Source organism: Rhincodon typus, chromosome 4 (assembly GCF_021869965.1).
Source record: "Rhincodon typus isolate 14 chromosome 4, sRhiTyp1.1, whole genome shotgun sequence".
In the NCBI taxonomy this organism is placed as follows: Eukaryota; Metazoa; Chordata; class Chondrichthyes; order Orectolobiformes; family Rhincodontidae; genus Rhincodon; species Rhincodon typus.
This window is the reverse complement of record NC_063335.1, coordinates 117966401-117984200: the sequence shown is the minus strand read 5'-3', so window position 1 is coordinate 117984200 and position 17800 is coordinate 117966401. Positions and strand designations below refer to the sequence as shown.

Genomic DNA, 17800 nt, shown 5'->3' with positions numbered 1-17800 from the left:
TTTCCTGCTCCTCTGATGCTGCCTGGCCTGCTGTGTTCCTCCAGCTCTACACCTTGTTATCCAGCATTGGCAGTCTATCTCTAAACTAGTCCCATTTGCCTGCATTTGGCCCATATCCCTCTAAACATTTCCTATTCATGTACCTGTCCAAATGTCTTTTAAATGTTGTAATTGTAACCGCACCTGCATCTACCACTTCCTCTGGCAGCTCATTCTGTGTATGCACCATCCTCTGTGTGGAAAAAGTTGCCCCTCAGGTCCCTTTTAAATCTTTCTCCTTTCACCTTGTTTCCCTTCCAAGAATTTCCTGGCAACCTTGCCATTCGCAGATAATTCATTAAAAGTAAAACCACCTCCTAGTCATAGGTGGAATATTTAAATTAAAACAAAACCTCCTGAAGGGACATGCGCATTCAGAGATGCTGTAGCTAATGACCACCCCAGCTGGGTATTTTTTGCCTTAGCAAAGATTGTTCCTTTTTATTGGTGTTGCCTAACACCAGTGTCCATGTTGGAAGACTATGGGTTCAGGACCCGCTGAGCCCAAATTCCAGCCCGATCCCTGTGCTGAGGGAGTCAGAAGAGCTGTTTAACAGACACTGAGTTAATCAACTCCGTCTTCACACTGGAATGGGTTTAAAAGATTGCATGGCACATTTTTGAAGGTGGTGTTTCTTGTATATCCAGGCCCATATTTAACCGTCAGCCAAATCTGGACACCGTGATTTGTGAGTTGTGGGATCTTGCTGTGTTCCCTATATGATAGGGACGTTACACATAGGAGCGAGTGTAGGTCATTTGGTCCATCGAGCCAGCTCCACCACTCAAACGCATTCGGCCTGATCATCTACCTGTCTGCCATTTCTCACCATCACCACGTCACCTCGCGTCATCGAGTGTCACCCAGAAATCTTATCCATCTCTCAGCAGAACCTGCTGGATGATTGAGCTTCCAATCTCAATCCCAAACATTCTCCACCCTTTGGAATGAGGAACACTGGGAGTGCACTAAGAGTTTCCTGGCACTGGGAATATTCATTTCTAGGATGTGTTCGTCATTGAACATTTATTGCCTGTCTCTAATTGCCCAGAGGGCATTTATGAATCACCCTCATTACTATGGGTCTGGAGGCACATAGGCCAGACCGGGTAAAGATGGCAGATTTCCTTCCCTAAAGGGTATTGGTGAACCATATGGAATTTTCCCCCAGTGATTGACAGTGGTTCCATGACACAGCCATCAGATTTTTATTGAATTCATAGTCCACCATCTACATGACAGGATTCGAACCCAGGTCCCCCAGAACGTTTCCTGGATCTCTGGATTGACCGCCTAGTGGTATTATCGCTAGACTGTCACCTCCCCATTGAAGGATACAAGAGCCTGTGCACAATTACACCTTTTTGTTGTCTTTTGGTAATGCATGACTTTCCTTTCCTTCGGATTTACAGATCCGCTCTGACCGTGATAAAAACCGTTCGCTACGCTACAGTGTCACGGGGCCAGGGGCAGATCAACCACCAGCTGGAATCTTCAGCATTAATCCTATCTCCGGTCAGCTCGTTGTGACAAAACCTCTGGATCGTGAACAGAGAGCTTCGTACCACGTAAGTTACTGCGTCGCGAACGCAAAGCATTTTTTACCAGGGCGGAAGCTGTCTCTACTGGCAGGAGAGTTGTTAACGAGAGGGAACAGACAGATAATTGGCAGAGAGGGGATGGAGAAATAATAATTATACGCAACGAGGAGTTGTGATCTGGAGCACTGCCTGGAAGGTTGGCAAAACAGATTCAACAGGAACCTATAAAAGGGAACAGTGTCAATATTTGAAGGATCAGCCATGATTGTACTGAATCACAGGATAGGCTCGGGAAGGCTGAATGACCTGCTCCTGTTGTCTTTGTTTTTCTGTGACCTGTCCGTCCTCCCTGGACTGACCTATCCCCTTCCTAACTCCCTACCTACACTCACCTTTCCTGGCCCCATCCCCGCCTCTTCGACCTGTTTGTTTCCTCTCCACCTATCCTCTCCTCTATCCCTCTTCTATCCGCCTCCCACTCTCTCCCTATTTATTTCAAAACCCCCTTCCCCTCCCCCTTTTCTGATGAAGGGTCTAGGCCCGAAACGTCAGCCTCTCTGCTCCTATGATGCTGCTTGGCCTGCTGTGTTCATCCAGCCCTGCACCTTGTTGTCTCGGATTCTCCAGCATCTGCAGTTCCTACTACCCCTGTGGAGGAGAATTTGTTCGATTCCTAACCCTCAGAGTGGAAGAAATTTCTTTGTCTTTCTCTCTTTAAGGGGGCAATTTTATTTGGAAACTGTGTGCTCTCATTCTTGGAGCTCCCAAGAGGCATTTACCTGGTTATGTCCCCTCAGGATCTCAGACATTTCAGTAAAATCCCTTCTCATTCTTCTAAATCTGAATTTTTCTGAGAAAATGCCCACCACCCATTTCCAATTATCAGTTGAGTAATTCTCTGACTAAAGTAGAGAAATTTTTTTCTTTGCAGTTAAAAACTACGATGCTATAGCAATTCTGTGATTTAAGTAGGAGACCGCCATTTGGCCCATCGCAACTGCATGGTTCTATCCCCTAGTACCAATCTCCTGCCTTTTCCCTATCTCCCTGCTCACTATTTCCATCCAAATAACCATCCAATGCCCCTCTCAAGTGCCTCAATTGAACCTGCCTCTGCCACATTTCCCAGGCAGTGCATTCCAGACCCTAACTATTTGCTGAGTGAGAAAGTTTTCTCTCCCGTCACCCTTGCTTCGTTTGCACATCGCTTTTTAAATCTGCACCTTCTTGTCCTTGTTCCTTTTATGAGCAAAGACCGCCTTCTTTCCATCAATTTTGTCCAGCCCACTCAAAGTTCTGAAACCCTATATCAAATCTCCTCTCAGCCATCTTTTTTCCAACTTCACCAATCTGCCCTCAACACAATCGTTCCTGTATGCTCTCCAACACTTTCACATCTTTCCTGTGACGTAGCACCCAGAACTCCAGCTGAGATCAAATGAGTGTTGTCTATGGTCGTCTTGTATCTTATAAATCAAATATATTTGTGTGACGTTTTAACGTTTGGAAGTACTATAAAGCAACAAATGGAAATGCTACAAGACCAGAATGTGGAAAAGGCTTTAACCAGGTTCAGACCAGAAACTCAACTGTACTCCCCACATAAACACAGTGGTTACGAGAGCAGGCCAGAAGATAGGAATACTGTGGCAAGTAACTCACCTCCTGACTCCCCAAAGCCTGTCCACCATCTACAAATCAGGAGTGTGATGGAATACTCCCCACTTGCCTGGATGAGTGCAACCCCAACAACATTCAAGAAACTTGACACCATCCAGGACAAAGCAGCCGCTTGATTGGCACTACATCCACAAACATCCCACTCCCTCCACCACCGACGCTCAGTAGCAGCAGTGTGTACCATCTACAAGATGCACTGCAGAAACTCACCAAAGATCCTCAGACACCACCTTCCAAACCCATGACCACTTCCATCCAGAAGGACAAGGGCAGCAGATACATGGGAACACCACCCCTTGCAAGTTCCCCTCCAAGCCACTCACCGTCCTGACCTGGAAATATATCACCGTTCCTTCACTATCACTGGGTCACAATCCTGGAATTCCCTCCCTCAGGGCATTTTGGGTCAACCTACAGCACATGGGCTGCAGCGGTTCAAGAAGGCAGCTCACCCCCACCTTCTCAAGGGGCAACTAGGGACGGGTAATAAAAGCTGGGCCCAGTCAGTGATGCCCATATCCTACAGAATGAATGGAGAAAAAAGTAATCTTTAAGCTTAAGTAGTGACATGTAGCCTGATGTTTGAAAGGGTTGTTAATCTTGTGGTTACCCACGACTGGTTTCGATGCTGTATTGATGTGCTTCTTGTCTTATAGCTACGAGCCCACGCAGTGGATCTGAATGGAAATCAAGTGGAAAATCCAATTGACATAGTTATCAACGTCATTGACATGAACGATAACCGGCCAGAGTTTCTGCATCAAGTGTGGAATGGTTCTGTCCCAGAAGGATCGAAGCCAGGTAACAGATGGTTAGATTCCTAGTTGCAGAAGATACCAACCGTCCTCTGGTAGCCTGAGACTACTTCTGTCTTTATTGTTATATGGTGTTGGTGGCAAGCCCCACATTTATTGCCTGTCCTGAATTGTCCTTGTGCTGAGTGTCTCGCTAGGGCCATTACAGAGGGCAGTTAGGAGTCGACCCCATTGCTGTGGGTCTGGAGTTACGTGTTGGCTAGACTGGGTAAAGATGGCAGATTTTCTTCTCTAAAGGGACGCTAATGAACCAGATGGGTTTTTGACAACAGTTCATGTCAGTTCCTGTTCCCGGTCACTGAGACTAGTTTTTCAATTCCAGATTTAATAACGGAATTAAAACTCCACCATCTGCCCTTCCCCCATGCATTGACCTGGGGTCTCTGGATTACTAGTAGCATTATTACTGGGGCACCGTCTGAGAATTGTAGTCATACAGAACAGAGGAGGCCCTTCAGCCCATCGAGGCAGCCAAAGCTACGCTATCTACACCAATCCCCCCTCCCTTTCCAGCACAAGGCCCATAGCCTTGAGTCTTATGACATTTCAAGCCACGTCCCTTGTTTATTTCGGAGGCCAGGTTTGTAACACCGATCATCTGATCAATGCAGCAACGGTAGACTTTGAAAATCAGTCTGTTAGAATTCTTTCCTCCCATTTCAACTCAACGTAATTGTTTTTTTTCTCTGAGAGACCAAACCTGGGCAGTGGATAGGGTAAAAAGGGAAAAACTCTCCTCCTGAGTAAAGGGGCCAGTGACCACGGGGTCACCTGTTTAAGGGAAAGGGGCAGGAGGTTTAGAGGGGGATGTGACAATTTTGTTTTCACCCAGAGGGTGATGGATATCTGGGAGCCACTGGCTAAAGGGTGTTGGAGGCAGGAACTCTCGGCACCTTTAAGAAGTATTTAGATGAGCACTTGCAACGGCAGAGTATACGAGGGTACAGGCCAGGTGCTGGGAAATTGGACGAGGATAGGTGGATGTTTGATTAAGTGTGGACACGATGGGCTGAAGGGCCTCTTTCTGTGCTGTAAAAATTCTGACTCAATGGTCATGTGTTACCCCAGCTACCAGGATAGGGCCCTTTCTTTTGTTGTTGTTCGTTGAGGTGATAACAGGGGGGTGGGGGGAGGGGGGTGAGTTCACTGGCAAAACCACTATTGATTGCCCCTTCCTTGCAAATGTAACTGAGTCGGGGAGGGGGTTATGGTGGGTGGTGCAGGACTAACAGAAGGAAGCTGGGTATCCGCCATATTGCTATGGGACTTGAGTCACGTATGGGCCAAACCGGGTATGATGTCCCTCAGGGAAGGAAAATGGCGAGCCCGATGGCTTTGTCTGACAATCTTGGGGGTCACCATTGTTGGTACAGGTCTTCGGGTTTGTTGAGTTAATTGAATTCACATTCTCCACTTGCCTTATTGTGCCTGGGCAGGTCCTAGCAGCATGGCCAGACCCTTGAAGTGAAGGGGCATTAGCAGTCTGTTGGCATGGTTGGGGTGGGGCAGGATGGGACGTGGGGAGGATACTGGACCCTGCTTGGCACACGCTCAAAGCCAAAGACTTGGGTCAATGTGTAGCATCAAGAGCAGCTTCAACTCTGCGAGAGGCCAAGCTAAAACGGCGACATCGTGTCAGGTACGATTCACGTTAAAGTCAGTCTCGTGATGCTCGATGGGGAACTAATGGCCTCGGGGCCAGAGGAGGCTAAGGGGAGTGACGCTGAAGGTGTGTTGTGTTTGTAAGATCCTTTTGACGTGGATCCAATCAGTGGTCCATATTTTAAGTGTCAAGTTGTATGTGAGCTGTTCACTGTTTGATCAAAGATTGAGCTTTCCTTTCTCCTCCTCAGGAACGTTTGTGATGGCGGTCACTGCGGTAGATGCTGACGATCCTAATTCCGCCAATGGCTTGTTGAGATATAAAATTCTGTCTCAAATGCCAAACAGCCCGTCTCCAAACATGTTCACAATCAATAACCAGACGGGCGATATCGTCACTGTAGCAGCTGGCCTTGACAGAGAGGTACCGTATACATCGGGAGCAAACATTGGCTTTCACACTGTTTCCCGGTCAATAAACCATTATTGCATTGCACTTGCCCTTGAATTAAAACCTTTAGTCAGCAGCTCAGCTTTGTTCGATGAGCTGAGTGTGAGGAAAAGTTTATTTTTACATATATCCATTCTTGGAATGTGGGTGTCACTGGGTCAGCGTTTACTCCCTGTCCCTAGTTGCCCCTTGAGAAGGTGGGGGTGCCTTCTTGAACTGCTACAGTCCATGTGCTGTGGGTTGACCTACAAAGCCCTTAGGGAGGGAATTCCAGGATTTCAGTGACCGTGAAGGAACGGCGATATATTTCCAAGTCAGGATGGTGAGTGGCTCAGAGGGGAACTTGCAGGGGATGGCATTCCCATGTATCTGCTGCCCTTGTCCTTCTGGATGGAAGTGGTCATGGGTTTGGAAGGTGGTGTCTGAGGATCTTTGGTGAATTTCTGCAGTGCATCTTGTAGATGGTACACACTGCTGCTACTGAGCGTCGGTGGTGGAGGGAGTGAATGTTTGTGGATGTGGTGCCAATCAAGCGGCTGCTTTGTCCTGGATGATGTCAAGCTTCTTGAGTGTTGTTGGGGCTGCACCCATCCAGGCAAGTGGGGAGTATTCCATCACACTCCTGACTTGTGCTTGTAGATGGTGGGACAGGCTCTGGGGAGTCAGGAGGTGAGGTACCCATTACAGTATTCCTAGTCTCTGACCTGCTCTTGTAGCCACTGAGTTTATGTGGCGAATCCAGTCGAGTTTCTGGTCACTGATAACCCTGTGGATGTTGATCATGTGATATTCAGTGGTGTAACACCATTGACTGTCAAGGGGCCAATCATTTGTTTGAGATGGCTATTACCTGGCACTTTTCATCCAATCGCCCTGCACTCTTTGCCGCTTTGTTTTTGTGGAAATCTATTGATCTCTGTCTTGAACTTACCAAACATCCGAGCGTCCACAGCTGTCTGAGGCAGGGGTTTCTAAAGATTCACCTTCTCAGAGTGATTCACCTTCTTCCTCATCTTGGTCCTAAATACCCAACCCCTGGTTCTGCATCCCCCAAACAGATGGATCCTCCAGTCTCCTTCCACCCTGTCGATCGCTGTAAGGGTTTTGTATTCTTCATTGCAATCTCCCTTGATCTTCTCAACTGTGGAGAATACAAACAGTGTCCACATCGGACAATCCCTTTATCCCAGGATCGCGTTTGGTGAACCTTTGTTGCAATTCCTTGCAGCCTCTCTGCACCCTCTTTAAAGATTTCTTTCACATCCAGCTTTCTGTGCACGTTTGCTCAGTAAGTTGAGGTAATATTGCATTAAGTCACTCGACTAAGACAAGAATGTAGATTTTGACCAGCTGAGATCTCAAAACTAATCCTTGCAGCATTAATTTGAAAGCAGTGTATCTAAAGTATTAATTTGCAGCATCTATCAGGTCTCATCAAAGTCTTCTCTTTGCTGGGGTGAAAGACTCCCTGTTTCCCTGGGAAATGCGTAGGATATAGGTGCAGAAGTAGGCCATTTGGCCCTTCAAGCCTGCTCGACCATTCAATATGATCAAGCTGATCGTCCTGCTTAGTCCCCTGTTCTCACTTTCTCCCCATACCCTTTGATCCCTTTAGCTGTAATAACTGCATCTAACTGCTTCTTGAAAATATTCAATGTTTTGGTCTCAACCGCTTTCTGTGGCAGAGAATGCCACAGGCTTCCCACTCTCTGGGTGAAGACATTTCTCCTCAGCTCAATCCTAAATGGCTGACCCAGTATCCTTAGAATGTGACCCCTGGTTCTGGGCTCCCCCACCATCGGGAACATCCTTCCTGTGTTCACCCTGTCTAGTCGTGTTAGAAACCTATAAAATTCTGAGTCTCCCGACCCAGCCCCCCATCCATTCTTTCAGTTTGGTCTTGCTTTTATAAAACTTATTCCACCTTCTCCAGTGCCTTTTATTTTCGATTTGGTGTCTGAGACTGAAGTTGTTATCTGTGGCCTAATCAAGGTCTGATATGCATTTAACACCTCTTGTTTATTGTTTCTATCTCTCGAGAAATAAGTGAGATGTGACATGAAAAATACAAGAGGCAATTGTTTTTCTAGAGGTGGTGATGGGGAGGAACAGGCTGTAAATATTTAAATGGCAGAACTGGACAGAGATGGTTTCTGTTCCTGTGCATCTTTAAAATATTAATCACTGCATCCGTCAGTGCAGATCAATACACAGGGCCCTTGAAATATTATCCCTTCCCTTTAGTGAGCCACTTTGAATCTGCTAAATTCTTGTATCTGTGTGAAAGCTGTAAACAAGAGCTGGGTTTCCCTGGTGTATTGTCATTTATGACAGGAAAGGCAGGTATTACAGAGAGTTTTTGTTGTCTATGATGCTGAGGCGAACTAGGTCCTTTGCACAATACTCGAGCTGATATAATAATAAGGGTTTTGTTGTATTGGTATTTATACTGCTGTGCAGATATTTGTATGAAGTCCTATCCTTCATGCATTCCTGCATGTGGGTCACTTCTGCGCTTGTACCAACCCCTGGCATGTATTAATTTTTAATTCTAATTCATACAGAGCTGCCCAGAGGGCAGCTAAGATCAACCACATCGCTGTGGGTCTGGAGTCACATGTAGGCCAGACCAGGTAAGGATGGCAGTTTTCCCCTCTCCAAAGGGCATTAGTGAACCAAATGTGTCGACATTAGACTAATTCCAGACTCTTTTTTATTGAACTCAACTTTGATCATTTGAGATTGAACACGGGTCGGCAGTGGAATAGTGTTAGTGTCCTTAGGCCTAGCCGTCCTGAATCCCAGAGCACACCGGTTCAAATCCCACCATGGGAGGTGGTGGAATTAGAATTCAGTAAAAATCTAGAAAAAATAATGGCTAGTCTCACGGGAGGTCTGGTAACCGCGATCAGTCCCATCCCGTTTGCTATTGCAAGAATTAATTAATTATGGGAAAGAAGTCAGCTGTCAGTATCTGCACATTCTTCCTGTCCAAATGATTATCCAGTTCCCACTGGAAGGCCTTGCTTGAATCTGTCTCCACCCGCAGTACATTCCACGCTCTGACTCTGTGCTATCATGGCTTGTAACAACTACCTTTTAAACCTTCTTTGTACCAGTGGGAGCAGACCCCCCTGATGTACGCTGTCCACAGCCCTCATGGTTTTGACGATCTCGGTCGAATCCCCATCACCGCTTCCAGGTGATTCTCCACTGAAGCCGTCACGGTTTTTCCAATCTATCTACGTAACTCATTCCTGGGACTGTTCTCGTGAATGCACCCTCTCCAGTGTTTTCACGTCTTTCCAAAATGCAAAGCCCAGAACCAGAAGGCCATAAGACACAAGCAGGCCATTCAGCCCATCGAGTTTGCTCTGCCATTCAGTGAGATTCATGGCTGATTTGATAATCCCCAACTCCACTTTCTTGCCTTTCCCTCATAACCCTCGATTTCCCCTCACTGATTAAAAATCTGTCTCTCTCAGCCTTGAATATACATAATGGGCCAGTCTTGACATCCCCTCTGTGGTAAAGAATCCCACAGATTCACTCCCCTCAGGAGAAATCCTCCATCATCTCTGTCTTAAATTCTTATTCTGAGATTATTCCCTCTGATCCTAGACTCTCCCACAAGGGGAAACAACCTTTCCACTTCTAACCTATCAAGGCCCCAAAAAACCTTGTAGGTTTGAGTAAGGTCACTTCTCATTTTTCTAAACTCCAATGAGTACAGGCCCAACTTACTCAAACTTTCATAAGAGAGACCCTCCATACCTGGGATCAGCCGAGTGAACCTTCTCTCGACTGCCTGCAATGCCAGTCTATATTTCCTTAGATACAGGGCCCAAAACTGCTCACAGTTTTCCAGTTGCTGCAATAATCTTGTTGAAGCTAAACCAATGTTTCATTCACATTTGATGTTCATTAAAAAGGCCCAGGAGGCAATATACTTTATTAACCACTCTGTCAACCTGTCCTGATTTGTACGCATATACACCCAGCTCCTGCACTTATAATGTCTCTGTTAGAACCCCCTCTCGTTTCTCTGCATTAAATTCTAGGTATTGCATTGTCCACAAATTTTGAAGTTGTGCCCTTTGCGATAATGTTCATGTCATGTAAATATGTTAATTTATATTCCTTCACCACTCAGTCTCTTGTCTCAGCTCGAAAATATTATCCATAATGCTGCAGTGCCTTTTATTCCAGTTCCTGTTACTTTGCCCACAAGCCTGTCCTGTATTGAGCATTTTTTTTGGAAGTCTTGCATACTCCACATTCACTGCATTACCCTCATCAGCCTTCCCTGCTGCCTCTTCAAAGGACCTCCAGCAAGTTAGTTAAATACAATTTGCCTGAAACACATCCGTGCTGGTTTTTGTAACAGTTCTACGTTTGTCCAAACGATTGTTAGTTTTGTCCCATGTGATCATTGCAAGAAGCTTTCTGGCTCAACTAATGGGACTGTAGTTGCTCAGATTATCTGTGCTCTGTTGCTCGTAAATAGAGTGCAAAGTTTGCAGCTCTCCAGTCCCTTGGAGTCTGAGGACGACTGGAAAGTTGCAGTCCATGGTTCCACAATGTCCACTTTCACTTTCACTCCCTCCATTTCCTGCTTGCATCTCAACTGATCCTGGTGCCTTATGAAATGTAAATGTGGGCAGCAAGCCCAATGCTACCTCCTTACCAGTTTCAAAACCTAGTGACAAAATTTCCTCTTCTCACTCTGACCTGTGGAGCACACTATTACTTTGTAACAACAGACACAAAGTACTCCTGTATCACCTCAGCCTCCATGTGCGAACCCCCTTTTGGTCCCACTGTTTATAAGCCCATTGAAAACTTTGGGATTCCCCTTTTGTGTAAGCTGCCAGGTTTCTTCTCATGCCCTCTCTTTTCTTCTCCCCTTTTTCCAAACCCGCTGTGAACCTGCAATATCAGTCTCTTCTGTCTGCTCGGCCAACATCGTAAGCAGCTTTTCTCTTCCTCGTGTTGGTCTCTATCTGTTTTGTTGTTCTGAATTTGTTTGCCCTTGTGTGGTTTTATGCCTCGTTTGTACGCCATCTACCTCTTCGTGAAACACCAGGTTCAATCTGTTTTCATGATGAAGAAGTTGGCTTTTTCCCTATTTAGTGTATGAACGGTCCTTGTCCTTTCAACCTGGCCCTTAGAATACCACGATCCCTTCACCCACCATCCCCCCACTCCCCACTTCCCAAGAACAATGTCTAGGAGCCTCTTCTTCATCCTTGAGCTAGGACAATATTGCTGTAGAAGGTTTTCCTGAACCCAATATAGTATTGCTGTTCTATACGTCTTACACCAGTAAACCATTCAGGAGGATGGTAAGGTGGTAACTAACCAATGTGAGAGGCTGAAACTACACATCAACTCACTGTGTTCCAGCTAGTCTGACCTTAATTAATTAGACACAGCCCAGAGAAGGTTCACTCAACTCATCCCAGTATGGCAGGACTGTTGTATGAGAGTTTGGGTAGATTGGGGCCTGTACTCCTTGGAGTTTAGAAGAATGAGAGGTGACCTTATTTAAAGATATAAGATTTTTAGGGTATTTGACAGGGTAGATGTGGAAAGGTTGTTTCCCCTTGTGGGGGAGTCTAGGACCAGAGGGTATCATCTCAGGGTAAGGGGTCACCCATTTAAGATGGAGATGAGGAATTTCTTCTCTGAGGAGGGTAAATCCAAGGAATTCTTTACTGCAAAGGGCTGTTGAGGCTGGGTCATTCAGTATATTCAAGGCTGAGCAAGACAGTTTTAATCAGTGATGGGGAATTAAAGGTTCTTGGGGGGGAAAGGCAGGAAAGTGAGGTTGAGGGTTGCCAGATCAGCTGTGATCTCGTGTGGCAGAGCAGAATCGATGGGCTAAATGGCTAACGTCCCCTCTCTTATAGTAAGTAGAGGGAGGGTGGTAGCTCAGTGAGGGAGGAGAGCTGCATTCCATGATGTATCGGAGTGCCAGCCTATATGAGAGACTAAACCCAGTCAGCTGGATCTGCTTTCCTTTCTTTACTAGTAGCACCGGAGAGACCGTTTCCTTGCGTTGCTGTTGAGGGGGAGGGTTGTGTTTCCAAAAAGACTTGCTTCTCTGTGCGCGCACCAGATTCCCACTGTTAGTGATCTGCCTGTTTCCTAGCAACGTGCACCTGAATAGGTCTCACTGGAGAAGGAAACAGCTGTTGGATATGAACACCAAACCCTTTGGGCTTTAGGCCAAACTAGGAGTCTGCAACTGATCTTACCCCTGCCCACCTCGCCATTTATCCTGGGAACACTGCAATGCAGCCTCATCAATGCACAAAGGATGAAACTCGAGACCTCTCTGTACGAGAGCGCGGTGCTTGAACCTGCCTGTTCTTCTCTGGGTTCAATGAAGGGAGTGTGTGGTGGTGTTTTTTTTTGTCCCTTTTGAATTTATTGAACATTCCATTTGGAAAAAGCAATGGTTTTGAATTTCTGCTTAATCGAATTGAACTCTCTGCAGAGGTCCCCTTTCAGTCTCTGCGGAGGTTTATGTAAAGTGCATCTGTTCGCTGAAGTTAGAATTTCCGATACAGGTAACCCAGGGAGCAAGGTGGTGTCATTGTTTTACACTGTCTTGTCTTTTGTAGGAAGGTTTGACATTTTCAGCACCTGTTCAGCGATTTCCAAAAGCCATTAAACATTCTGTCATTTTAATGGGATTGCACAAATCCAATTTTGATTGCTCAACATGAAATTGAGAGCTGCACTGGGAGATAAATGCAGGACTGTCTATTCGAAAAAGAATATGATACCTTTTGATGTTCCCACTCTCCTCCTGGTCCTTACATACTCCCACTATACTCCTCCTCCAATCTCCATTATTTGTCAGTGTGTTCCCCATTTGGCAATCTCCATTTGACTGGGTGGTTGGCATGGCACATCCTTCCATATATTGCACACCCTGGAGTGTTGTGACTGTAATCGGAGCTCTGTGTGATTGGGACGGGCCAGCAGTTTGCTGTTCTGGATTTTCCGGGGGTTTGTTACGTGATTAATGAGGAGTTAGGATAATAGGTCGGCACAACATCGTGGGCCGAAGGTCCTGTACTGCTCTACGTTCTATGTTTTTAACAGTTACACTTGTCTCTTTAATTCTTTTCTCATCTCTCCCACTGTTCTGCTCCTTTGATAGAAAGTTCCGCAGTACACATTAATCATCCAGGCCACCGATATGGAGGGTAGCCCCACATACGGCCTCTCCAACACTGCAACCGCGGTCATTAAAGTCACCGACGTCAACGACAACCCTCCAGAGTTCACCACTGCCACGGTAAGCATTGAGCCTGCCTGCTTTCTTCACAAACGTTTTCGCTGGCTGTCGCTCTGGTGCTCTCTGTCTCTGTCTTAGATGGATCGAGTCCAGAGTCTGCTTCAGGAGTAGATAATGTCCTTGGAATATAAGGCTGCATTAGTGGGAGTGGGCAGTGAAAATATTGTCTGTGGTTCTTCAACTGATAACAAGTGCGATCAAGTCTGGATTATCACTAAGAGGGGTTGGGAGTTGATATTCTCTTGAGCACACAAAGAACGTGTTAGGCTTTGGCAATTGAGGCAGAGGCTGGTTATAAAAGGCAATTGATGAGGATTGAAAGGGAAGGCTCCAACAGGGGATCAAGGAGACAGGATTACAGTAGAAAGCTTCTCTCTGTTGAGTAACACAGACACAAGGAGCTGAATAGATTTTTGCGCTGTCAGTGCTACCGTGGCTTGTCTGCTAATTGCATGGAGATTATTGTTCTGTTGAAGAAGCTTATTGAGGACACTTGACTTAAAAGTGTCCTGCCACTTGCAAGTTTTCCTTCCTGGAGAATATACAAGTTACTTGAGAGTTCCCTGGTTATGTGCTCTGTTGCTTGTTTGAATTAAGATAACTTGCGATTGATGACTTCTTGAGAAGGTGTTTCTCCACTGAGTTGTACCTGAAGCATTACCTGAATTAAATTGTGCTCTGAAAGGATCCTGAAATTAATCGCTAATGTAACCAGATGATCTCCATGGATCATCCCAGAACTGGTGTTTTTGATGCAGGAATCCAGTGTTACTGTATAGAACATAATTGCCAAGTCATCGAGTGTCTTTAAGACAGTGATAGCTTCTTGATTATTAAAGGATCAAGGGTTATGGGTTAAGGCAAGAGAATGGGGTTGAGAAACATAAGCCATGATTGAATGGCAGAGCAGACTTGATGGGCCGAAAGGCCTAATTCTGCTCCTCTGTCTTATGGTCTAGACAGTACCAATTGTTTCCAAGGAGCGAGTTATGGATTCTGGAAGATCGAGAGAGATTTGAAAATTAGCATTGTTTTTCGGAAGAAACCCAATAGGGGAGCAGGCTCAAGGGGGCTATATAGGCTACTCCTGCTTCTGTTCGTTATGTTCAAAGACAAGGCCGTTTTGAGCTGTTGCACAGTAATTAAAATCAGTTTCTCTTTGTTTGAGGGGAAAGAAACTTGCATTTGTTGAAATTCAAAATCATGAATGAGCTGGACAGATTGGGCGGAGTAGGGGGGGAGCGCAGGTCATTCCTGTTGGTAAAAGGAGTAAGAATGAGAGGGGCATAAATTTTTAAGGAAGTGTGCAAACAAAGTGAGGGTGAAGTGAGGCATATCTTTTTTTTTTACACAGCAAGCTCTGGAAGGCATTACCTGGAAATGTAGTAGAGGCAGGTTCAATTGAGGCATTTGAAATGGACAGTAGATGGTTATTTGGACAGAAATGGTATGCAGAGATATGGGTAAAAGGCAAGAGATTGGCACTCGGGGATAGAACTGGGCTAGGTAATAGAGTCAGTGCGGGCACGATGGGTTGAATTGCCTCATTCTGAGATAATTCTGAGATTCCAAAGTGTTGTTACTGTATCCTGAATAAATCCTATTAAACCAATGTGGCTTAACAAACCTTATTACTCGACTTCAAATAGTGACTTGCTTGTGAATGACTAGTCAGATGGAAAAGTGAAGTCGTCTGATTCAAAAGATTTATTCTCAAAGAAGCATTCTCTGAATTCTAGTAAAGGTTAATGGATCTGAAAAATTAATTTTTATAACATGTATATTGATTGTTAATTAAAACAAATACTTACTTCATTACTTCGGGGGGGGGTTTAACTTGTATCATTTCTGTCTTTGTAGTTCTATGGAGAAGTACCAGAAAATAGAGTTGATGTAATTGTTTCAAACCTGACTGTAACGGATAAGGATCACCCTCACACTGCAGCCTGGTTTGCAGTTTATAAGATAACCAGTGGAGACCCTTCAGGACACTTTGCTGTGCCAACCGACCCCATCAGTAATGATGGTCTGGTAACAGTTGTCAAGGTTAGTGATGTTGCTTCTCTGTTGGAATTCTACAGAAAACAGTTCCAACAATGTGTTCTCATTGCCAAATCCAGCGTTCTATCTCTAAATGCTTTTCAAACAACTTTATAAAATGGTGTTAGTGATGGAAATCACCGGATAATTGTGATTAAACCCTACGGAGCCCTTGGGGAATCACAACTTAATCTCCTTGTGGAGCCCGATGGGTATCAATTCTGTTGGTTCTAGCTGGAACTCATCAACTGAGCCCTTTATTTTAAAAAAAAATACTGGGAGTCCTTTTGTCATGCAGTGGTTATAGAGACCCAGGTTCAAGTCTGACCTGCTCCAGAAGTGTGTGATAATATTTCTGAACAAGTTGTTTAGAAAAATAGGTTAAATCAAAACAAAACTTTTAAATTATTTTGAAAGAAAATGTGGGGCCCTCTTGTGGTGCAGTGGAAGTGTCCCTACCTCTGAGCCAAGAGGGCTGAGTTCAAGTCCCACTTGCTCATGTATTAGCATCTGTGAAAAGTTTGTTCAGGAAAATTGGTGAAATAATAAATTTTATATAAACAAAAAGCAAGGGCCTTCTTGTGGTATAGTCTCTACTTTGGACCAGGAGGCCTGGATTCAAGTCCCACCTGCCTCAGAGTTGTGTAATAACATCTGTGAACAGGCTGATTTAGAAATAATAGGTTAAAGAAATTTCGTTTATAAATTAGACTGCGTCCAATGTCAGTATCTCTCTGCTTGCATAAGGGGCCCAAAACTGTTCACAGTATTCTAGCGTGGTTTGACTGGTGCCTTGTATAGTTATAGCAAAGCATCTGTACCTTTTATATTCCATTCCCTTTGAAATAAAGGCCAACATTACATTTGCCCTTCCCTATTATCGCTGACCTTGGATGCTAGAGATTTCTGATTCTTCACGTCACTTTGTGCTGTAGCTTTCTGCAGTCTTTCTCCATTTAAATTCTTCTTGCCAAAGTGCATAATCTCTCGTCACCCACATTATACTCCGTCTGCTAAGTTATTGCCCACTCTCATAACCTGACTAAGTTTTTTGTTTGTGTCACCCTCAGCACTTGCCTTTCCACCTATTTTTGTATCATCTACAAAGTTGCAGACAGTAGATTCACTTCTGCCAATGTTAAGCTGTTGCCTGTTTATTCTCTCACTCCGTTTTTGAATAAAGAGGTTCCATAGATCATTATCTTAGAATCCCTACAGTGTGGAAACAGGCCCTTCGGCCCAACAAGTCCACACTGACCTTCAGAACATCCCACCGAGACCCATCCCCCTATAACCCACCTAGCCTACACATCCCTGGACACTACGGGCAATTTAGCACGGCCAGTCCACCTAACCTGCACATCTTTGGACTGTGGGAGGAAACCGGAGCACCCGGACGAAACCCACGCAGACACGGGGAGAATGTGCAAACTTCACACAGACAGTCGCCCGAGGGTGGAATCAAACCCAGGTCCCTGGCGCTGTGAGGCAGCAGTGCTGACCACTGAGCCACTGTGCCATCCGTTGTATTGTCCTCATCTCCACAATCCCTCTGTGAAGGAGCCTCAGGATTTTATATGTTTCAATCAGTTCTTGGTCTCTTGAACTCCGTGAATATAAACCTTGCCTTTCCCACGCTGTAGTTACTGCTCTGCACCTTGTACATTGTCCACGTTGTGTAGTAATAATGTGGTCAAAGTTACACTGTACAATTCAAGCGGCTGCTTTGTCCTGGATGGTGTCAAGCTTCTTGAGTGTTGTTGGGGCTGCACCCATCCAGGCAAGTGGGGAGTATTCCATCACACTCCTGACTTGTCCCTTGTAGATGGCGGAACAGGCTTTGCAATAATTGTTTTTTTTTTTTAAAAATCTGTAATGAAATTCTAAATTGTGTTGTATAATTCATGCAAATGATGATTAAATGTAAGCTGTAAAGCTGGTAATCTTTTCCAAAGTATTCAATTAGTTCAGTTAATGAGTGGAATTAATACAATAGATGCAAGTAGTGAATGGCATAACGGGCTCAGATTAACTGGTCAGTTTTCTACTTTCCTGACTGGAATCTTGCTGTGTTTCAAATTTACTGCTCTCGTTTACAGACAGGAGACACTTCCAAAGCAATCTGTTGGATTCTAACCTCTTCGTTTATAATTTGAGAGGTTATAGCGCTTTATAGAGCCACTTTCGTGTAACTTTTGGCTTTCTAAAACAAAAATCGAAGTTTCAACAGCTATTGTAGTTACATTGTAAAAACCAAAAGAACTGGGGATGCTGTAAATCAGGAACAAAAACAAAGTTGCTGGAAAAGCTCAGCAGGTC

The 17800-nt window shown here is 45.0% G+C and overlaps 1 protein-coding gene across 1 annotated transcript in view; it reads left to right on the top strand.

Annotated features, from left to right (window-relative positions):
- Positions 1–17800, top strand: part of LOC109918703 (cadherin-2) — a 63284-nt gene that overhangs the window by 12917 nt on the left and 32567 nt on the right. The window contains exons 4-8 of the mRNA XM_048596215.1: positions 1453–1608; positions 3918–4062; positions 5930–6102; positions 13304–13441; positions 15302–15487. Of these exons, the coding sequence (XP_048452172.1) occupies positions 1453–1608; positions 3918–4062; positions 5930–6102; positions 13304–13441; positions 15302–15487 (798 nt within the window). The remainder of the gene's footprint in view (positions 1–1452; positions 1609–3917; positions 4063–5929; positions 6103–13303; positions 13442–15301; positions 15488–17800) is intronic.